This window comes from Notechis scutatus, chromosome 2 (assembly GCF_049901735.1).
Source record: "Notechis scutatus isolate UNSWTSFEM ecotype Mainland chromosome 2, rNotScu1.2, whole genome shotgun sequence".
Taxonomy (NCBI): domain Eukaryota; kingdom Metazoa; phylum Chordata; class Lepidosauria; order Squamata; family Elapidae; genus Notechis; species Notechis scutatus.
Window position 1 is genome coordinate 17,584,769 of NC_142010.1, and position 24,494 is coordinate 17,609,262.

A 24,494-nucleotide genomic window follows, 5' to 3' on the forward strand; every position below is an offset into this window, starting at 1 on the left:
ATAGATATAGATATAGATATAGATATAGATAGATAGATATATATACACACACACATATATACATATATATATGTGTGTGTGTGTTTATTTGTTTATTTGTTTTTAAATGTTTTAAATGTATGTATGTTAAATAAACTTTATATATAAAAAAGTCTACTCAGTTTATTTCTGTATTTCTTTCAAAGACAAGTCTCTCAGATTCTGTTATTCTGTTAAGAATAAGTCTCTTGAGTAAAGGGAATAAAAAGTTATCTGAATTGTTGTTTTGATAAGTCTTAAATTGGAACTATGCCCATGAGTCATACAAAGTTTTTCCCCTCATACATAGTAGTAAATCCCTCACACGCACCACCCATCAACAACAGATTTGACATTTATGAACGTTTATTAAAAATATCTAAAAATTTGGTCCACAAGGACCTCAAGGACTATGGAGAGCATATGTGAGACTCCTTTAGGCAGGACTGTGCTAGTCTGAAGGTAATCTTGCTCATTTTAATGTGCCAGATGTCATTTTGCCTTTATTAATAAAGTCAGTGTGCCTGGGCTCTTTGTCAAGAGAATTGTGTTTTTCCTTAGAGAGCTCTGAGGCCAAAGACATTGGTGTCTGTCTCAGAGAACTGCACAAGATCTCCATCATGATATCTGAATTACTGCTGATGCTGCTTCTCCTTGTGTCCCGTTTTCCCTGTGCCACAATGATGACCAAATGCCCATTGAGTGTACAGAAAGAGAGAGAACATAGATTCAAATACTACAGACCTGGAGACTTCCTGATTGGTGCAATCATATCTACAACTAGCACTATATTTGAACCATATATTTTCTTTCAACCTCCAATCAACAGTTTTGAAAGGTAATTCCTGATATATACGTAAGCCTAGTGATTCATTTTATCCTTTCTTGTTTTTTAAAAAAATATCAATGGTTTCCATTTCCTGGTATCTGGTCTCTTTCCCATCTTCATTTCCTTTAAGGAAAAGACTTAAATTGAGGATGGGGGTGGCTCTTCAGAAAATAACTATTTGTGATGTCAAGGAGAATTACTGGATTGCCTCTTAGCTGAAATCAAACTATTCTGTTTTATTTTCCCATTCCTTTCTATGTTCTCCTTGATGATGCACCTATCTCTCTATTTCTCCTGTCTGTCTGTCCATCTATCATCTCTCTATATATCTATATCATCTGTCTGTCTGTCTGTCTGTCTGTCTGTCTGTCTGTCTATCATTATCTCTATTATCTATATCTATCGTCTATTTGTCTCTCTATAATCTTTGTCTGTCTCTGTGTGTCTATCATCATCATCATCTCTATTATCTCTATCTATCTATCTATCTATCTATCTATCTATCTATCTGTTGTCTGTCTCTGTCTGTCTGTCTCTCATCATCTCTATTATATCTTTCTATCTATCTATCTATCTATCTATCTATCTATCTATCTATCTATCTATCTATCTATCTATCTATCTCTATCTCTTTGTCTTTATCTTTATATCTGTACCATATATATTTCTGGTAAGTGCTGTTACTGTATGTCTTGACATAGAAATTGTTGCTGATTTGATGAGGTGAAAATAATACCTTATTTTATGTATATGATTCTATGACTGAACCAACATAAATTAACAATAAAATTAAAACTTAAAATCCTCCCATATGAAACCATTAATTCTTATATACAATGATAAAAATATTTAAAACATTAATATTAATAGCATGTAACTATAGGATGATTACAAGCTATAATGATTAATATATGTGATTAAAATATAACAAAACCTTTATATACTATAATTTTTAATATTGACATATATGTCATTAGCCATCTATTTTTAAAAATCATAGAAATAGATTATTCTATGCAGAATTCTGTCTGAAAAGATAATAACAATAAAAGTAAATTATTTTATAGTAAAGGAATATTTAGTTTAATATTAAGGATTTAATGACTAGAAATGGAATGGTGCAAGGGGATGCTTTGTCATGACTACAAAATTCTTGTTTTTTCCTGACTTGTGAATGCTGAGAAATAAAATTTACAAAATTTATAGCAAGAACAATATGAAAGAAATGAAATGAAAAGGTGTAAAAGTCAAAACGGGCTCATACTTGGCAGAAAAATTCCATAGAAATATTCTTAACAATTAGAAATCAAAGAAATCCTAGAACAAATTCTCAAGAAAAAGCGAAAAGACTGTATTTTCGTATGTATATGGTTTACTAATGTGAATATAGAATAGAATAGAATAGAATAGAATAGAATAGAATAGAATAGAATAGAATAGAATTCTGTATTGGCCAAGTGTGACACAAGGAATTTGTCTTGGTGCAAATGCTCTCAGTGTACATAAAAAGATATGTTCATCAAGAGTCAAGAATCATAAGGTACAATACTTAATACTTAAGTACCAGATGCCATAGTAACCATCGTATTCTGACTCAAACTCCAATTTTGGTCTGATGTAGTAATGGCACTGAAAAAAGTGACTTAGGAGCAATTTTCACAGTTACAACCACTGCATCAGCTCCATGATATTCTGATCAAACTTCAGATGCTTGGCAACTGGTGCATAAATAGAATAGAATAGAATAGAATAGAATAGAATAGAATAGAATAGAATAGAATAGAATAGAATAGAATAGAATGGAATGGAATGGAATGGAATGGAATGGGATGGAATAGAACAGAACAGAACAGAATTCTTTATTGACCAAGTATGATTGAGCACACAAGGAATTTGTCTTGGTGCAAATGCTCTCATAAAAGCAAAGATACATTCATCAAGAGTCAAGAATCATAAGGTACAACATTTAATTATAGTCACAGGGTACGATAAGCAATCAAATCATAGTAGGAAACAGTCAATATAAATCATAAGGATACAAGCAACAAATTGTTGTCCAGTTGCTCAGACATTTAATTCTTGATCAGAATAATATAGGATTTGCTGTAGGAATGCCCCTCTGAGTCATTTAGAGAAAATAAAATTGGGATCAGGTCTAGAACTTGTAACTGGGGTCATTTTGAACCTGAAGAAGAGCATGGGATAAAAGGTCCCGCTTGTGTCAATTGGGTGTCAATGGGGCTGATCTTCTAATATTGAGACCCAAGGAAAGTCCATCCCTGTAACCCTTCTTCTTTGCTCTTCATGAGATCAACCAACATCCAAAGCTGTTACCAAACATAATGATACAGCATTAGAGCTACACTAGAGGGTTCCATAACTAATTTTAGATTGTTGGATTGTCCAGTTTCTAGACTTGACTCATAAGACAGCAATCAAACTGATTAGTTATAAATGTCATAAAGAAATAGTTTCATGAAATCCCCACATCAAGATGAAAACCAACTGGTGGATTGGTGGCCATATTTGCAGATAAGAACGGGGCATAAAAAAGTTATAGAGGAGTTTAGAATTGAAAGTGAACCCCAACAACTAGATCCAATTTTGACTGGTAAAGAAGACAAATTTATTATTAGATCATATAAATATTTGCTTAAAGTAGAAAGGGAAGAAGAAGTAGTTAAGGGCTCAATGATTGCATGGGCACAAAATATAGGACATAGTATACAGTTAGAAGATTGGGAGAGAATCTGGATCAAGAACTGCAAACTAATGTTATCAACAGCGTAGAAAGAAAATTTAATCACAAAGTTTTGTAGATGGCATTTGACACCGGCAAGATTGGCTATAATATATCCGAACATGAAACCGGACTGCTGGAAATGTAAGCTTACAGAGGGAACATACTATCACATGTGGTGGCAATGCCCCAAAGCTAAAAAATATTGAGAAAATTTGAGGAAATGGATACAAGAAATTACAGGATATGACATTGAACTTAAAATCAGAAACATTTTTATTGGGGATGATTAAAGGAAAATTAAAGAAATATATCCAATACGTTGTACAACACATGATAACAGCAGCAAGAATTGTTTATGCCTAGAGCTGGAAAGCAGATGAGGTACCTTCTCAGAATATGGTAATAAATAAAACACTTGACTGTGACAAAATGGATAGGCTTACGAGGAAATTGAAAGGTAAAGAGGAGTCTGAGTTTCTTGAGGTATGGGAAATGTATTTATGGTTAGAGAAAAGAAATAAAGTTTAATATGGAAAATAATTGTAAATATATGTAAATGCTTGACACAGTACTGTTAAAATGTAAGTGAATATGTATTTTGAAAATAAATAAATAAATAATAAAAAAGATGAAAACCAACTGAAGTCTCTTATCTTGCAGTATAGACAGTATGAGCTTCTGGCACGTCCTGCCTTTCTTCTTTTCCATTCATGAGATCAACCAGAATTCAAAGCTATTACCAAACCTCACCCTGGGCTACAGCATCTATGAGAACTTTTTCAATGCAAGGATAACATACGATGTCATGATGGACTTGCTTTCTACGGGGCAGGAGAATGTCCCAAACTACAGTTGTGGAAGACAAAATAATCTCTTGCCTCTGCTTGAGGGGACTGATTCTGATCTCTTTACTCAAATTTCCACCATGCTGAGCATCTACAAAATCCCACAGGTATGAATGAAAACTGAAGCTAAGTTCACTCTTCAAATAGCCCCCAAAAGGTCAGATAATAAATAAAATTAGTGAGGCAATGGAGCTTAAAGAAGTCCTGAAATGGTATTAGGCATTCAAATAATTCTTCATTCTGATATCTTTTTTGAAGCTGAACAAACCTTCATTTCAAGCAAAATGCCCTTAACCATCCTGCACATGGAATTTGCAACCTCTTTTCCAATCCTTCTTCTGCTTCTTCTCACTGTCTTTCAGTCACATGACTTGGGAGACAAAAACATCTTTTCAATCTTATTTGAAACAAATTGAAACAAAATGTCAAGGACTGATGTTAAGGGTTTTTTGTTACCCTATTTGTACATAAAGACAAAAAAAAAAAACGGCATCCCATCCAACTTTTTTCTCTCTGCTGAGTTCATATATCATTCCATCATCCCCAGGGCATTACTGAGACATGTGTAGCTAAGCTGGTTTTATAATAGTAATGTCAACCCATAAAACATTTCTCTGCCTGTTTTAGCATTGCCACGATCAGAAGGGGGGGGGATTTGAAAGAGCATTGCAGAAGTTTGGAACCGAAAGTTCATTTCATTCTTATCTTGCAAAGATTGTAACTAAGCAGCCGTGCAAATCTCTAATTGGAGAACATAATTGATGACTCTTGGCTATGAACCTGTTTTGTTGGAGAATATGAATTATGATGCACCCAACAGGGTGGGGGGAAATCAGGGTCAAGGGTGACAGTGAATTAGGTGTCTCAGAATCGGCTTCAAACAGGTCGTCGACATGCTCACTCCGAATAAATTCTTCATAGTTTTTGAAGCTTGGCTCGAGGCTCATGATTTAATTAGGGCAACTGCCGGAATCCTGACAAGTGTTTTGTCCTTTGTTTTTGGACTGCTAAAGATGTGAAAAATGTGTCGTATTTCTCCTCCCATACTTTTGGCAGAAAGTTGCTAATAGGCGATGACTGTAAATGCAGGCAAGTGATACCAGATACTGAGGAAGCGTTTCATGGTACAAACGCAAGAACAGAGAGAAGGACGTTCTCTTCCATGGAGGAACAGCTTTGATATGTAAGCTCTTATTTTTGTCCTTAAAAACAAAGCAACCAACCACCCTTTCTATTTCATCTTAGATCAACTATGGGGTCATCAGCCACATTCCAGAGCAGAAACACCATTTCCCTTTTTTCTACCGGGTGACTCCAAAGCAAGAACCTCCCCACTTGGCAATTGTCAAGCTGCTCCTGCATTTCCGATGGACATGGATTGGCCTCACTGCTCCGGACAATGAAAGTGGAGAAAAGTTCAGAAGAACTTTTGTGCCAGCAGCCGAAAGAAAAGGGGTCTGTGTTTCCTTCTCAGAAAGCTTACCCATGGTTATTGAACTGAGGAGGAACAAGAATGTCCTTCAATATTTTAGCGATGCTAAAGTAAAAAGTATTGTTTGTCACTTGAACTTTCAGGCCACACTAATACTAGCAATACTAATACGAGAAATTGAGAAAGAAGAAATCTATTTTGGGGAAAGAGTATGGATTGCCACAGCTTTGTCAGATATAAGTGTGAGATTTTTTAACCGATTGCTTAATCTACGCCATAACCATCTTTTGTTATCATTCATAACTCAGATAAAGAAAAGGACACAATATTATGATTTTAATTCACATTACTCTGCTACAAAGAAGTTTGGGGAGGCAGCATTTCAGTGCTCCTATTCAATCCCCTCGTTGTCTAAGAAAGTTTGGAATACATGCCTGGGAAAAGAGACCTGGGAAACCCCTCCTCAGGATCTGATTGAAAGAATCCTGTCTGAGGATGGCTCCAGTATTTCCACAACAATCCAGGTTGTGGCCTGGGTCCTCCATGCTGCCTTTTCCTCCCAAAGGAGTCAGAGGAGGATTCGTGTTGGGGACCATCAGGCACCCCAGATAATACAGCCATGGCAGGTAAGACTCCTATTACAAAATGCCACTAATGGTTTCCTTCCCATTCTTAAATGTTATGTCAGAGGTAAGCATGGATAAATGTGGATGGGCGGAATTCTAGTAACACCTGTCAGTTTCTAATACTTTTTCTGATCAGATGTGGAGGCTTAGAGAGAAAGAGAGAGATTCTGTCACTGAATCTTCTAAACCAAACCGTGTGTGTTGGTTCAGGATGCTTGTAAGAATAGACATTGTCTCAAGAGAGAGAGGAAAGTATCATACATTTGTGAAATAAATAAGTAGCAGATGCCTCAGGAGCCATCAAATTCTGACTCAAACTCCAATATTGGTCTGATGTAGTAATGGCACTGAAAAAAGTGACTTATGACTGGTTTTCACAGTTACAACTGTTGCAGCAGCTCCGTGATATTGGGATCAAACTTCAGATGCTTGGCAACTGGTTCATACATATGACCGTTGCAGCTTCCTGGAGTCAGGTGATCACTTTTTGCAACCTTCTGAAAAGCAAAGCAAATAGAGTAGACAGATTTAAATAGCTTACTAACTTATCAATTCACTTAACAACTATGGCAAGAAATGTCATAAAATGGGACAAAACTCACTTAACAAATTCTCACTTAACAACATAAATTTTGGGCTCAATTGTGGCTGTAAGTTGAGGACTACCTGTATTTGTGAAATAAATACCAGATGTGACAGTAACCATCATAAAGGTTTTAAGGTCTTAAACTTCAACATTGGTCTGATGGAGTTCCCATCCTGCCATGCAAAGAATGGTCAGGTCTTTTTTTATCTTTAAAAAACAAGCAGATCAGTTGACTTGCTTCTCACAACCACTTCCTGATCACGTATCCTGGCAATTTTCTTCTGCATTTTCTGTCCCCCAAGATCCTTTTTTACCTTTCTTTCTCTTTTGACAACTAAATCTTAGAATCTGGAGCCCTGTCATTTCCCCCAACCTTTTCACTTTCCACCACTGAGAACTCCAAAAGGCTGTAAAATATTATTTATTGTTTATTGACAATATTTATACACCATCCATTTTAGTGATAAGGCCACTCTTGGTGGCTTACAAACAATAAAAAGATAAATAGAAAAACAATGTGAAAAAAACTATTTAAAAAAAAAAAACAAGAAACAAGGAGATGGACAGCACTGGGATGAGAGATCTTCTTGTTAAGCCTGATTTCCCCAACGAGTGTTAAGGAAAACAAACTAAACAGAATGTGTAGCGTAGTCAGATAGGAAGACAGGTAAATGTGTGAGATAAGTTTGTATTTTAGTTAACACGCAGTAAAAAACAGATACGCTTGTGCTATCAAAAATATAGTTTATTCCATTAGGAATTATAGCATAGTCAAAATAAACGGTCCATTAGTCATGTATCATTTCAGTCAGTCCAGTCGGGGATACTCAATTTGCAAAGTCCGTTTTTGAATATCCAATGTCAGTTCACTTACAATAAATCAGTCCGTATTATCTCTTCTCTCCGTTGAGAAATCAACACTCCTTTCTCTCCTCCGTTCCAGTAAGGAAAAACGCAGTCATCAATCCATCCAGTAATTAGGGATCATTAAGCAGAGAGAGAGATGCAATTGACTTGCTTCTTTTATGGTGCTTTTACAACCACACCCTTAATTACATTCTTGTAGTTAAAGTTACACACACTTTAACCAACAAACCATGATAACTTATTTATTATTTTTACCCAAACCAGTTAGGGTAAACAATGTTATCCCTAACACTTCTTACCCCAACAACCACCTCCAGTGATGAATTCCCCACTTCAAGGATACAAGCCAATGAGCAAAACTAAGTTTTGATACCCTTCCAAAAGTCCAAAATAATGGGAGTTCAATAGAAGAGATGGGGAAACAAACCTAAAAAGATGGTGAGATTGTTGGAGTTAAAACATGTTTCTGACTTGAGATTAAAATTTTCATAAAACAAGTGGTGCGGTGGCCAAGAGTTGGACCTTGCACCTCACAATCAGGAGGCTGTGAGTTTGATCCTAGGTAGAGGCAGATATTTCTCTCTTTGGGCATGACATTTCTGCTGAATAGAACTCCGCATCAGTGACAGGAAGGGCATCTGGCCATTAAACACTCAGCTCCATTCAGTTGCTCAGACTTCACCCTGCAAGGGGTCATTAAAAGGAGATAATTAAAAATTTCATAAAACATAAAAATGAGCAGAAAACATTTATGCATGCATGTGTATTTATGTATGGGAGAGAAAAAGACAGAAAGAATGGGAGAGAGAGTGGGAGAGGGAACAGGAGATTTAGAGAAGGAGGGAAGAAAGGAGTGAGAAAGAGAATAATCTTCCAGTCACAGGCAGACAGAGTCACTGAGCTGAATATTCTACTTCTGACTTCTCAAACGAGAATGTTTACATGGAAAGTGTGAGTCTGCATGTCTTTTCAGCTCCATCCTTTTCTAAGAAAGTTCCAGATTTACAATCTTTCTGTGGATGATGTTTATTTGGATGAGGCTGGAATTCCCTTTGCTGACTTCGATATTATGGACTGGGCAGTATTTCCCAACAAATCTTCTGCTGGGGTGAAAATAGGGAATATTGAAAAAGAAGGAGTCTCTTTGGGTATCAAACATTCTATCGATGAGAGTGTCATTGTATGGCCAACTTCCTTTAACCAGGTAACCAGGTGTGCCTGTTTGTGGATATTATTATTCATCTGTTCCTAGGTATCCACCTGCTTTTGCATCAGTCTCCTCACCTTGATGGAGGCTTTGTGCTAATGAATAAAAAAACTGGTTGATGCTACTATTTCTCCTAGATATCTCCTGGATTGCTAACTGTGGAAATGCCAGCATTGTTCTAGGTTAGGATGGAAAGCATTTTGGCTAATCCAATGATGCTTGTTCCCTGTAAGAAAGCTAAGGAACCACACAAAACCTTTAGACACTAAGAGACTTACCTCAGTATAATTTTTGATGCTCTATCAGCATGGTTGCTTGCAGATATTTTATTCCGCAGTTTGATAACATTATCAGTGCAATGATGATAGTATCATGTGCCTGATAATAGCATTTCACTGGTCTACAGACAGAAGTCTAAAAATGTTTGGACAGGAGAGCCATTAGTCTTTGCTGACTATTGAGAGGACTTTGAGATCATATGCTGCTTGAAATCAACCAAAGAAAAATATTTTCATTATATCTGAGAAAAGATCTTAAAAGTAACTTCTGAGTTCACGAACCCATCTTTATACTGACTTCCACTTTTAAAATGAATTCCCTAATCTACAAATTTCCATAATTTTCTTTCTGTTCAGAAAGCCCCTTTTTCTAGGTGTACCAAAAGTTGCCTCCCAGGATACACCAAGCTCACAAGGGAACGAAAACCAGTATGCTGCTATGACTGCTCTCCATGCATGGAAGGAACAACCTCCACACAGGAAGGTAGGTGGCTCAAGGACAAAAATGGAGCAGCAGCCTTTTATTCTAGAGACACATAGAGTAACCAAGATTTAATCTCCTATGCCAGTATGCTGCATCCATACTCAGGAAACAGAAAGAAATATCCAGAAGTGTTTAGTGTTCAATAAAAGTAGGATTTTACTATGGTGAATGTTTTCAGAAATTGCTGAAACAGTAAAAAGTAATATTGAAACAAATGGAAGAACCTTAAGAGAGGAAAGAATTTGAAACAGGTATACAAAGCCAAGATCAACTTTTAGGAGGCATATATAAATAATTTTTGAAATAGGACATGGACATGGAACAAATAAACAACTGTATGATAAAATGGATTAAAAAAAATCAAATAAATAATTGCAATCCAAAAATGAAAACATCTTTTTTTTTTTGGGGGAGGATCCAGGAAATTCACTCTGTTATAATATAAGGGAAAATGTTTTATATACAGTATACAAATATATAAACAATTATATACGAATCATACAAAAATAAATGTTGGAAATCCTATAACAAAGAAGGAATATTTTATCATGTATGGTAGTTATGCAAACAAACTCAAAAAAAATTCAGAGAATGAAATGCATCAGAATATTCAGAAAGAAACCTAAAAAAACATTGAATTGAAATCCCAAATATTCCTTTGAAATATAATACTACAAGTCTGGTACAGAACTGGAACAACACTTTTTGTCAGTGATTGTCACATTGGAAGGTGAAATTAGAGAATTTGCCACAATGGCAATATTTACAGTATCTAAAGTATCTATGATAGAAGTTGCAAGAATGGCTACCATATATATCACACACGACACAGAAAATTTAGAACTTTGGAACATGGTTTCTGGAAACACAGTTCTGCATTTGGCAAATAAAGAGAAGGGATGGTGGCAATGTTTTTCTATAATCATTTTCTACTTTATTCATGCTTAGGGTTAGGGTTGCTGTCAATATCCAGTGTAAATCATTTTTCCTTTAAATTTCATGAGTCTAATGATAGAAATTAAAAAGGCAGAAAAGAAGCAAAGGACACCTTCACTGGTGTATATACACCCTGCCTCTAGTCAATTGGTCATGAGGTATAAAATGTCAGTGAATCACGAGATAAACAGCAATTCATGTTTTCCAGATGCAGCCCATTGTGAAAAGTGTCCAGATGAACAGTATTCCAACCAGAAGCGAGATCAGTGTATCCCCAAAGTTAAGACTTTCCTGTCCTACAAAGAAATGTTAGGTCTGACCCTGGCTATCACAGCCTTATTTTTCTCTCTAACCACTGCCTTAGTTCTAGGAATCTTCATTAAATACCGAGAAACTGCCATAGTCAAAGCCAACAACCGGAATCTCACCTACATTCTCCTGGTCTCTCTCTTGTTTTCCTTTTTGACCTCCCTTCTATTCATTGGTCAGCCCAAGAAAGTGACCTGCCTTCTTCAACAAATCACCTTCAGTGTGGTTTTCTCAGTTGCCGTCTCTTCCTTGCTGGCCAAGACAATCATGGTGGTGGTGGCATTTTTGGCCACAAAACCAGGCAGCAGGATGAGAAAATGGTTGGGGAAAAGTCTGGCCAACTCCATTGTCTTCTCCTGCTCAGGGATTCAGGCGGGCATCTGCCTTTTATGGCTGGGAATCTCGCCCCCATTTCCACATTCTGACCTGCATTCTCAACCAGGACAGATCATCCTGCAATGTAATGAAGGCTCAGTTACCATGTTCTACATTGCCCTTGGCTACATGGGCTTTCTGGCTGCCACCTGCTTCTTGGTGGCTTTTCTGGCCCCATAGCTTCCAGGGACTTTCAATGAAGCCAAGTGGATCACCTTCAGCATGCTGGTTTTCTGCAGTGTTTGGATCTCCTTTGTCCCCACCTACCTGAGCACCAAAGGGAAATACATGGTGGCTGTGCAGATCTTCTCCATCTTGGCCTCCAGCCTGGGTTTACTGGGCTGTATTTTTGTCCCCAAATGTTACATCATTATTCTGAGACCTGACATGAACACTAAGGAGCATTTAATAATGAAAAACAATGAGGCCTCTTGATTTTGAAAGTTATTTGTTACCCAAATTATTGTTAAGATAAAATAGGATGGCTGGAAATAAAATCTGTTATATGTTCTGAAAACTCTCTTTCTTTCATATGAATTCACAGTTATGATTGATATAATTAGATATACTAGAGATGTGTAAGAGGTCATTTTCTGTTGAATCATTACTTTCTTTTACCACAATCCATATTTAGGAAGAATCATAAAATTTCAGTATGTGTGTGTGTGTATGTGTGTGTTTCTCTTCTTCTAATCCAAATTCTCTTAATAGACTTTCAGTATAAAGGATGAATAAATAAGAACAGAGTAATACTGCCTTGTCTTACTTCTTTACTATCCCTGAGTTACTTCATTTTGCCCTATCCTATCCTGTTCCAAGTCTGGCTTCATGTCCTGTGTGTAGGTTTCACATGAGGACAATTTGATATTGTATGATTCTCATCTCTCAATGATATATTCTTATACATCTCAGTAGAATTTATTTCTTTTAATTATTATTTTTTTATTTTAAAAGATAGTTATAGCCACCCATCTTAGAATAATTCAGCCTGGCTTATAACAATAAAACTGCACCTGTAATAGTGTATTATATTCTGGAATAAGATAACTAACCGAAGATAATATTTCATGTAAAATGGCATGGATTAGGTCTAAGAGGTTTCCTGCTTATTTCCAACATGCTCAATGAAACATCCAGCCCTTTTCTCCAAGTCCCCTTTAAATATACCCAAATTGAACATTTAAATCTAACATTAGATAGGCTTTCTTTAAACAAAGGATAAAGATTTATGTCAGGTAAGATCAATTAAAATCGCTGCAACAAGACAAATATATGTTTCACAGTGTCATAGCCACTGTTTTCCATATATAGATCCTGGAAAAGATAATGAAGCAATGAATCCATTAACATGTAGTAGAAAGCAAAGTTATAACCAGAAGCCTGCATGGGTTTGTCAAAAACGTACTATGCCAAACAAATTGTATTTCTTTGACAAATTGCCTAAATTAGTGGATCAGAGAAATATTGTAGACATCATTTTCTTGGACTTCAGTAAGGCATTTGATAAAGTAGACCACAACCCACTACTTGGTAAGGTAGAAAAATGTGGGTGAGACATCATCATCACCAGATGGATTCATAACTGGCCGATCAACACACTCAATATGTGATTCTTAATGGAACAACATCTACAAGGAGAGATGCATGCAATGGGGAACCTCAAAATTCTGTCTTAGACTCACTGCTCTTCAACATCTTCAAAAATGATTTAGATTAGGGGATAGAAGGGGAACTCATCAAATTTTAAGATGACACCAAGCTCCAAGCTGGCTGGAATAGCTAACAGTCCACAAGATAGGTTCCAGATCCAGAAATATCTCAACAGACAGGAACATACGACCCTATGCAATGAAATTAATTTCAATTATAAGAAAAGTCAGGTTTTGCACTTATACACACACACACACAAACCCAAATACACAGATATAGAATAGATGGTACTTGGTTCAAGAGTAGAAACTTTGAAAAAGATCTTGGAATCCTAGTGGACACCCACTAAATATTAGCCACTGGTGAGTTGCAGTTGCCAGATACATACATGTGGATTAGACAGCACAACACAACCAACACAATCCTATGATGAATTATAGAAGGATAGTATCTAGATCATGTGAAGTGTTAGTACCATTTTATAATACTTTAGTAAGACCACATTTGAAATATTGCATCCAGTTTTGGTCACCATGATATAAAAAAGATGTTGAGACTCTAAAAAGAGTGCAGAGAAGAGCAGTAAAAATGACTAAGCAACTGGAGGCTTAAACAGATGAAAAATGGCTGTAGGAATAGGTTATGTCTATTCTAACAAAGAGAAGGGCTGGGGTGACATGATAGTAGCAGTCCTGACTGTTAGAACAATTAATTAGCAGAATGATTAATCAAGTTGCACATTGGGAAGGGAGAGAGGGAGAGAAGAGGCTCAGGAGCAAGAAAGGAGCCCTATAAAAGTTCACTTAAGGCCTGATCCTACTTATCAGCCAAGCCTCAGAAGCCAGACCTTCATGTTGGTGTTGTGTATGACCATTACATATAGTGGGAATTACCAGTGATTAGTGAAGCAATTTTTATTAGAGAAAAAATAGCAAATAGTTTAGAAAATCAACAGACAGTGTGGGAAACAGAGTTTTATAGGGTATTTTTCAGATGCAGCCCATTGTGAAAAGTGTCCAGATGACCAGCATCTCAATAAGAAGCCAGATCAATGTTTCCCCAAAACATTGTTTCCTGTTCTATCAAGAAAGCTTGGGAATCATTTTGGACCTTGGTGCCTCTTTTTTATCTCTAATCGCTGGCTTGGTTATGATTAAAAGTAAAGATTCCCCTCACACATACGTGCTAGTCATTTCCGGCTCTAGGGGGCGGTGCTCATCTCCTTTACAAAGCCGAAGAGCCAGCACTGTCTGAAGATGCCCCCATGGTTCTGATTATTTTCATTAAATACAGAGAAACTCCCACTGTCAAAGACAATAACCAGCACCTTACTTACATTCTCCTGCTCTCTCTCCTGCTTTCCTTCTTGTCCACCTTTCTATTCATTGATCGCCTGAAGAGAGTGACCTGTCTTGTTCGACAAATAACTTTCAGTGTTGTTTTCTCAGTTGCCATTTCTTCCTTGCTGACCAAGACTATCATGGTGTTAGTGGCACTTCTGACCAGGCAGCAGGATGAGGAAATGGCTAGGAAAAAGTCTGCCCAACTCCATTGTCTTCTCTGGTTCTGGAGTTCAGCTGGGCATCTGCATGATATGGTTGGGAATTTCTCCCCCATTCCCAGATTTTGATCTGAATTCCAACTGGGACAGATCCTCCTGCAATGTAATGAAGTTTCAGCCACTGTGTTCTACTCTGCCCTTGGGTACTTTGGCTTTCTGGCTGCCATCTGCTTCCTGGTGACTTTTATATCCTGCAAAGGACCAGGGAGCTTCAATGAAGCCAAGTGGATCACCTTCAGCACACTGGTCTTCTGCAGCATTTGGGTCTCCTTTGTTCCCACCTATCTGATCACCAAAGGGAAGTACGTGGTGGCTGTGCAGATCTTCTCCATTCTAGCTACCAGCCTGGGCTTATTGGGCTGCATCTTTGTCCCCAAATGCTCCCTCATCATCATCATCATCCTGAGACCTCATATAAACAAAAAATTGCATCTAATGACAAGAAACCATGATGGCTTCTTATTTCAGTGCTTTATTTTTTAAAATTAGAAATATAAAATAAGGTAGCTGGAAAATAAAAGCCTTTTTATGTGTTCTAAGAGCTTTTTCTTTCTTCCATGTGTGATTTAAGCTATGACTGATAAATGTAACTAAAGTGGTAACTTTTCTCCCTTCCCAACCAGGAACCCACAAATAGTCTGCATACTTATGTTTGATTTGAAACTTCTAGTCAGCCACTCCATTCATTCTGTACATATGCACAGATATATTCTCTCATTTCCTCCTTTTTCCAATTTTTAGATTATATCCCCACCTTAGAAGGTGAGTGTCTCCCAGGGCTCTGAACTCTAATATGTTTATAATTCTAGTATGCCCTCTGCTCTCAGAACAGCAGGAGTAGTTTCAGATTGTATTTCCAGGATTTCTATACCATGTTTTTGTCACATTACTTTAAAAGTCATGGTGGTAGTAGAAATCTCATATATGTTTTTTTTTTTCAAAATAGAACGAGTAACCGTGATTTTAATAATTAGCAGGGGAATTGAGAATGCCTGTTGCAACAGAGGTACGGAGTTGGGGAAAACAGTTTTGCATCACTTAAGGGCATAGTTCTGGTTCAAGAGTCTGGAAGGGAACAATTAATGAAAGTTTGATTGCCTTTTGCTCTTGGGACATATTGTTGAGATTCTAAAGATTGTCATGTGTTAATGCAATTGAACACTTTTCACTAGCTGTCTGCAGAAATTCTCAGTCATCCATATCATCATTGTATAAAAGGTGCTTTTTAAAAAGACAATTGGGCTTTGCTGTTCTTTGAAGAAGTTTTGCTTCTCATCCAAGAAGCTTCTTCAGTTCTGACTGAATGGTGGTGGATGGAAAGATTTATATTTTGGTTGTTAGCACTGAGAGTCATCAAGGCCCTGTGCCCTCAGGGTCACCTGAATAATGCAAATGGGTGTGAAACCTTCTTAGAACTGCTGAAAGGACTGTGTTGTAAACAGAAGATAGCTGGTGTTGTATCCCTCTCCCTCTCTTGAGAGAGGGCTGTTCAATCTTAATGTACATGGCCTCTTTCAGTCCCTCTTTCAAACCAATGGGTCATCTCTGTCCAGAAAGTCCACATTCTGGACAGAGAGATTGCTGGTTTGAAAGAGGGGAAAATCCAAACTGTTAGTGAAGCCTAAACCAATTCCATCCTCTGCTCTCAGCACAGCAGGATGTACTTATGGACCATATTGTCAGGTTCTGCATATGAATTTTTTTTAAATTATTTATGTTGATTTCAAGATTGAATAATTGTGGTTGGTGGAAATCCCATAAGCATTGCTGAAAAGACAATTAAATTGCCATGTTTTTAATAATGAGAAGGGGGGTTGGGAATCACTGTTGCAACAAAGGTGTATAGCTGGAGAAAATATGATTCATGTTACATGATTGGTGGGCATAATTCCAGTTTAAGAAAGTTAACAATGGAGAAGTTTGGCTCCCCTTTACTCAAGAAAATTATTCTTGAAATAATAAAACTATCATATGTTAAAACAAATTAATGTTCAGCTTCAACTATCCAGTAGGGACATTATACTACCTTACTCTGTCTTGGTGTGCATGGGAATCTTCTTCCTAAATGTAGGTTATTTATTTGATTTTTATTCATTATATGTATATGCTAGCCACATTTGGGTGATCTTACCCAACCCAACATTTGGGTGATCTTACCCAACCATTGTATGCAGATCTTAAAAAGGAGTGGAGAGTGTACCAAGCCCTGTGGTGCCCCACAAAGGAGCAGCCATAGGCCAGGTCTTCAATCCCTATTAACACTGATTGGAACCAGCCATGGAGAAAGGAACAAACCAGAGGTGAAATGCTGCTAGTTCAGCCTGGTTCTCCCTAACTGGTAGTAAAAAATGCTACTGATTCAAGCAAACTGGTAGTAAAAAAAATTGCTATTGGTTTGGCCGAACCGGTATTTCCAATGATCAGCTGGGTGATGATCAGCTGTGCTGCACAATTTAGATTAGCTAGAAAACAGGAAATCATCGGATTTCTTGCTTTCTAGCTAATCTAAATCACGCAGCACAGCTGATTCCCCCCTCGCTGTTGTACTTACCTTGGAAGGCTTCAAAATGCTTCTTTCTTCAGTGCCCAGGAGGCTTCCCTGAGGTCCAGAAAGCCAAAAATGGGGCACTGGGCGGGTGCTGCATGCCCCCGTGCCCCATTTTTGCTCCCAGGAGGCTTCCCTGAGGCCCACTAGCCCAAAAATGGGGCACGGGTGTGTGTGTGCTTGGAAAGAAAAAAGTATTTTGACCCCCTGTCACATGACCACATAGCCACACCCACCCATTCACGTGACTGTTAAGCCTGGATTCCCCAACGGGTGTTAAGGAAAACAAACTAAACAGAATGTGCAGCGAAGTCAGATAGGAAGACAGGTAAATGTGTGAGATAAGATTTCTAGTTAACACGCAGTAAAAATACAGATACGCTTGTGCTATCAAAAACTATAATTTATTCCATTTAAGAATTATAGCATAGTCATTATAAACAGTCCATTAGTCATATACCAAATTCAGTCAAGTCTTGTCGAGGATACTCTAATTGCAAAGTCCGTGTCGAATAGCCAGTGTCAGTACACATATAATAAATCTGTCCAAAACTTATCTTCTCTCCGTTGAGAAATATCTTCAAAGTAATCCAACACTTCTTCTCCTCCCTGATCCAGCAAGAATGCAGTCTTCAATAAGCCAGCCAGTAAGAGCCAGAGAGTGCCTTGCTGCTTATATAGTACTTTTAAAGCTGCACCCTTAATTACATTCCTTTAGCTTAAAGTCACATACACTTTATCTGACAAACCATGATTCCTTATTTATTATTTTTACCCAAACCAGTTAGGGTAAAACAATGTTATCCCTAACATTCTCCCCTTTTGGGTAATAATAATAAATATTACAATAATATATCCATTTACATTTTCAAATCATAATTGTCACAACTCTCTTTAAATTTTACAACACCTTGTGCTTTTGTAAACTGGTCTGCAATATTTTCTTCCGTCATGCAGTACTCAAGTTTAATTAGACCATTTTTAACAGATTCTCTAACATTTAAGTATCTTAAATCAGTATGCTTTGATCTAGTCTTTACAGCAATATTAGTAGCTAATTGTATAGCTGCCTGGTTGTCTTCGTACACAATAATAGAATCTTTAATAGTTATACCCATGTCTAATAATAACTATTTGTACAGAATTAAGTCAGTGCATAGTAATGACAGACATGAAAATTCTGCTTCCATCGTTGACAAGCTAATATGCTGTTGCCTGATTGACCTCCACCCTATTAAAGTCTTACCAAATAATATAACCATCCCAGATGTTGATTTTCTAGTATTTATGTCAGTTGCAAAACTTGCATCTGCATAGGCACTAAGATTCAAATCACCTTTTGGCTCTAGATACAATGCATGATGCATTGTTCCTTTAAGATATCTTAAAATTCTCTTTAATGCTTGCCAATGACATTGATGTGGATCATTATTATATCGTGCCAGCTGATTAATACTATAAGCTATATCTGGCCTTGACCAATTGCTTATATATGATAAGCTACCAATCAAAGATTGATATATGGTCTTATCAAATTTGGGACTTTGAGCACCAATTTTGCAAATTTCCTGACTCATTGGAGTCTTTACAGGCTTACAAAGTTCCATTTTATACAATTTAATTAATTGGCAAATTTTATCCTCTTGAGATATCTTAAATCCTTTTGTGGTTTTGTTAATTGTCAATCCTAGATACTTTTTAATTTCACCTAAATGCTTTAATTTTATCCTTTTGGCTAATAATGAAATAATCTCAGTAGCTTCATTATTGGTCTTAGTAATCAAAGCAATATCATCCGTAAATAATAACAATAATGACACCGTTCCATTATATTCTCTTTTAAACATACATGGATCTGCTAAACCAGATTTAAACCCTATATTGTTTAATTCTTTCACAATATATTGGTTCCATTCATAGCCAGATTGTTTCAATCCATATAAACTCTTCTTGAGTTTCCAACAATCATTGCTATTTACTTTATTATTTATACCAACCGGTTTTTTGAAATATATTGTATGCTGCAATGGTGCATGTAGATATGCAGTTTCTACGTCTAAATGGTTAACTATATAATTCTTCTTAGCTGCCCATACTAAAGCTGCTCTTAAAGTTGTAGCCTTAAGATTTGGTGCAAATACCTCATCATAATCATATACATTTTGGTTAAATCCTTGTGTACTTTCCCATTATTTCCAGTCTTTACTTTGAATATCCATTTGCACCCAATGGATTTTTCTCCTGGAGGTAATTTGGTTTCTTCATAAACCTTCATTTCCTTTAATGAATTTAACTCTTTTTCCATTGCCTTTTGCCAATTCTCCTGATCCTTAGCAGGATACATCTTAAGTTCATCTATGCTAGTAGGAACTTTATTTACTTGGCAAACAATACTTGCCTGATATCTTTCAGGTGGTCTAGTTATACGCGTTGTACGTCTAGGTATAACAGGACTTACAGGTGGACTTTCTTTTATTTCCTGTTCTTGACTATCTATCTCTTCTTGATCAATTATTTCCTCTTGATCTGATTCTATTTGCTCTTCATGGTTTTCTTCTTTAATTGGACTTTTCTTATAACTAGTCTTTTCTTTCTGCCTCTTATAATGTTCTATAATAATATCTTTATCTGAATCTTGCTCTAATCTATTCCATCCTATATGTTCTAAGAATTGTGCACTAGCACTGCAGTATACTCTAGATGTACCTGGTTCCCAGAATCTATAAGATCTATGGTTTGCTTGATATCCAACAAAAATTAATCTTTTAGCTCTATGTTGTCCTTTGTGCCTGAGTTGTGTAGGGATATGCACCCATGCTGGTGCACCAAATGTGTGAATATAACTCAAATCAGGTTTCCTACCATGCCACAGTGTGAATGGTAATTCACCTGTTGTTGAATTAACAACATTGTTTAATATGTGATTCCCACACATTATAGCTTCCCCCCACAAATTGTCAGATAATCCAGAATCAGATAACATTGTCCTTCCCATTGATTGCAGTGTTTGGCCTCGTCTCTCTATAAATGCATTATGTTGAGGCCTATATGGTGCAGACTTTTTATGTTGAATACCTGCCATTCTAAGTCTATTCTGGAATTTATTATTTGTAAATTCCGCACCATTATCTGTTATAAGAGTTACTAATTTCTTTTTAGTTTTTCTCTCTGCAAATTTTAACCAATTAAAGAAATTTGTATACGTTTCAGTTTTTCTCTTCATTAGAAAACAGAAACCATACCTAGAATAGTGGTCCATTATGCTTAATATGTATCTAGCACCACCTACACTTGGCTTTTTAGGACCTATTATATCGGCAAATACTACCTCTAAAGGCTCTTTGGTAGTAAATCCATCAACTCTATTTGCCGGTATAAATTTGCTTTTGTTTTGATTACAAGCAGAACATTGCAAATACTTATTACAAGGTTTCAAACTTATTCCTTTAGATAGCTGAACAGTTCTCTTAATCATTTTAAAATTTAAATGACCTAACCGTCGGTGTAACAAGTGAATACATTCATTATGAGGTTTCTTATTTTCATAAACTGTGTTAGCCACTTTTAAACCATTATCATTTAACACATATAAATCACCTCTTAAAGATGCAGTAATTTTCTTACCTTCTTTTTCAATTAAACAAGTATCTCCCTTAAAGGTAACTATGTATCCTAATCTAACCAACATTCTAACTGAAACCAAATTAAATTTAAGCTGAGGTACATATAACATTTTTATGTTCTCATTTATACTAGAACAATGAGCTATACCTTGACCTTTTGCCTTCATTTTCCATCCATTTGCCAATGAGATATGTTGTGAACTCATGGACATTTTTACAAATTTTTTGTTATCATTTGTAATACAGTGGGACGCACCACTGTCAACCACCCATAAATTATTTTTTACAACTCCATTACTATACATTGCTAACTCATAATTCTTATTTCTTCTTTGATGTCTTACAGCATTCTGGCTTGCTTTCTGGCATTTTGGTTTCTTACAAAATCTTGATAAATGTCCTCTCCTTCCACAATTAAAACACTTTTTAATTGCGTATGCAGTAGGAGATTCATTATTTTCCTTTTGAGGTTGCTCCCTCCTTAACTGATCTCTTTCAAGCCTTCTTCTGGCCTCTTCAATCAATCTGCCAGTGATATCAGTTAAAGTTAGGCTTTCTTTAGGCAATATTTCAAGGGAAGTTACGTAGTCATCAAAACTTTCGTCTAATGAAGATAGAATTATGTAGACCTGGTGTAGTTCAGAGAAAATTAACTCCTTCTCATGAAGTTCTTGAAAAATGCTTTTCATAGTATTCAAATGACTCAGCATATCACCATTCTTTTGAAGATACGTGCAGAAAAGCTTCCGTGTTAGATTTATGTGAGCACCAACGTTATCTTGGACATAAATCCTCCTCAGTTTTTGCCAACACCCAACAGCTGTTTGTTCTCCGCGTATATGAACAAGCTGCTGATCAGTTAATGATAGTCCTATGATGCAAAGTGCTTGCTCATTTTTCTGTTTAAATTCTTCTATCTTTTTACTATCTTCATCATCTTCAGAATCCCATTCTTCTACGTTTGGTGGGTTTTCAATTATGTTCCACAGACCTTCTCTTCGTAGAAGTAGACTACATTTCATAGACCATGAAACATAGTTTGTTCCATCCAGCTTGGATATAAGGGACAAACTTTGTAGACTGACTTGTGCCATGTTTCAAATATGGATATAAAAATATAATTGATAAAACACAGCTGTCTGTTTACTGTAACGTGTAACAACACAAAAATCTCACTTTTTACATAAACCTGTTTTTATCCTAGTTAAACTGACTTTGCAGTCTCTCTGGGCCCATAACCAGTGTTAAGCCTGGATTCCCCAACGGGTGTTAAGGAAAACAAACTAAACAGAATGTGCAGTGAAGTCAGATAGGAAGACAGGTAAATGTGTGAGATAAGATTTCTAGTTAACACGCAGTAAAAATACAGATACGCTTGTGCTATCAAAAACTATAATTTATTCCATTTAAGAATTATAGCATAGTCATTATAAACAGTCCATTAGTCATATACCAAATTCAGTCAAGTCTTGTCGAGGATACTCTAATTGCAAAGTCCGTGTCGAATAGCCAGTGTCAGTACACATATAATAAATCTGTCCAAAACTTATCTTCTCTCCGTTGAGAAATATCTTCAAAGTAATCCAACACTTCTTCTCCTCCCCGATCCAGCAAGAACGCAGTCTTCAATAAGCCAGCCAGTAAGAGCCAGAGAGTGCCTTGCTGCTTATATAGTACTTTTACAGCTGCACCCTTAATTACATTCCTTTAGCTTAAAGTCACATACACTTTATCTGACAAACCATGATTCCTTATTTATTATTTTTACCCAAACCAGTTAGGGTAAAACAATGTTATCCCTAACAGTGACCACCTGGCCATCCCTACTTATCCACACCCACAGAACCAGTAGTAAAAATATTTGAATCTCACCACTGGAACAAACAAATGCAACAGTACGGTGCCCAGTCCCAAATTGCACAACTAACCTAAAAGGATGCCATGATCAATAACTGAAAGCCATCGAGTGGCTTTCTCCCTTGAATTTAGAGAAAAATTTCTCATCCAGATGAGGCCAGAATGAGGAAGGTTCATATTATTCCTACTTACTAGTTAAAAACTGATAAAAAATGACAAAACCAAACTGCAAAAAATGGGAATGTCTGAACACATAATTAAATCTCTGAATGTTATTACCACATGAGGGAAACAGGATGTACTATATTCCACATGAGGGGGTTTGTAGCAGCACTCAGATCTAAGCTGTTCCTTGGCCATATCAATCAATTGACTTCCTCTGTTACTGTCTAGCACCAGGAAATCAGGAGATTCAGGCAGTTCAAATGAGTATAAAGATTTATTGCAAGCTTAGAAAATCTAAGCTTCTAACGGTCAAGGGAAATGAGTGGGAATTAAATAAGTATTCAAGGTGGGCTGGACTTAGATCTCTTGTGAGAGCTGTTAGGGATATACACCCTAGCAGAACGTGCAGGGCAGTCAGGCAGGCAGGCAAATATGTGAGACAAACGTTGTTGTAGTTTACACTCAGTAAAACAGATACAATGTGCTAGTTAAATAGTTTATTCCAGTAAGATTTATAGCATAGTCAAACAGTCCTTATATCATACACTAAGTTCAGTCCATCCAGGGATTAATCAGTTGCAAAGTCCAGTGTCGAAAAAGAGTTCATTAAACTTACAGATATCAGTCCAGTAATTTATCTCTTTTTGCAGTATGAGATAAGAAGAAGTAAAAACCTCCTTTCTTCTTTAGCAACAGGAAACACGCAGTTCAAACCATCAATCCAATAAGCCAGCAAACAGTGAGCTCTCTTGCTCCCTCTTATGATGATTTTACAACCACACCCAAAATACATGTTTTACATTTAAAGTGATACACACACTTAAAATCACTAACATAGTTTATATATATTATTTTACCCAAACTACGTTAGGTAACCAATGTTATCCCTAACATTCTCCCCTTTTGGGTAACATAATAATATATATATCTATTTACAATTTCAACCCATAGTTTTCACAATTTTCCTTGTGCTTGACTGAACCTTGGGCTTTTGTAAATCCATCTGCAAAATTTTCTTCAGTCATGCAATAGTCCAATCTTATTAAACCATTTTTTACAGATTGTCTTACATTCAAATATCTAAGATCAGTATGCTTAGATCTAGTTTTTACAGCAATATTTGTAGCCAACCGTATGGCTGCTTGATTGTCCTCATACACTACAATGGCATCCTTAACAGTTATTCCCATATCTAACAACAACTGTTTATACAGAATTAAATCAGTACATAATAAAGATAGACATGAAAATTCTGCTTCCATTGTGGACATACTTATGTGTTGCTGTCTAATTGACCTCCAACCAATCAGTGTTTTACCTAATAGTATAGCCATACCTGAAGTTGATTTCCTAGTGTTTATGTCTGTTGCAAAACTTGCATCAGCATATGCACTTAAAATCAAATCATCTTTTGGCTCCAAATACAATGCATAGTACATTGTCTTTTTAAGATACCTTAATATTCACTTTAGCGCTTGCCAGTGACGTTCATTGGGTTCAGCGTTAAATCTTGCCAATTGATTAACCCCATATGCAATGTCTGGCCTTGACCAATTAC

At 36.5% G+C, this 24,494-nt stretch overlaps 1 protein-coding gene, 1 long non-coding RNA gene and 1 pseudogene across 2 annotated transcripts in view; all 3 read left to right on the forward strand.

Moving 5' to 3' along the window:
• The window catches only part of LOC148131849 (uncharacterized), a 387,282-nt gene that overhangs the window by 95,557 nt on the left and 267,231 nt on the right, over positions 1 to 24,494 (forward strand). Inside the window, exon 2 of the long non-coding RNA XR_015747430.1 lies at positions 23,488 to 23,537. This is a non-coding gene — a long non-coding RNA (uncharacterized LOC148131849). The remainder of the gene's footprint in view (positions 1 to 23,487; positions 23,538 to 24,494) is intronic.
• Positions 452 to 9,252, forward strand: LOC148131850 (vomeronasal type-2 receptor 26-like). Its single transcript, XM_087958861.1, has 5 exons — positions 452 to 856; positions 4,251 to 4,542; positions 5,681 to 6,493; positions 8,920 to 9,150; positions 9,199 to 9,252. Exons 1-5 carry the CDS (start codon positions 639 to 641, stop codon positions 9,250 to 9,252), a joined length of 1,608 nt encoding a protein of 535 aa, XP_087814987.1. The 5' UTR covers positions 452 to 638.
• On the forward strand, positions 9,823 to 12,011 carry LOC148131851 (vomeronasal type-2 receptor 26-like; annotated as a pseudogene).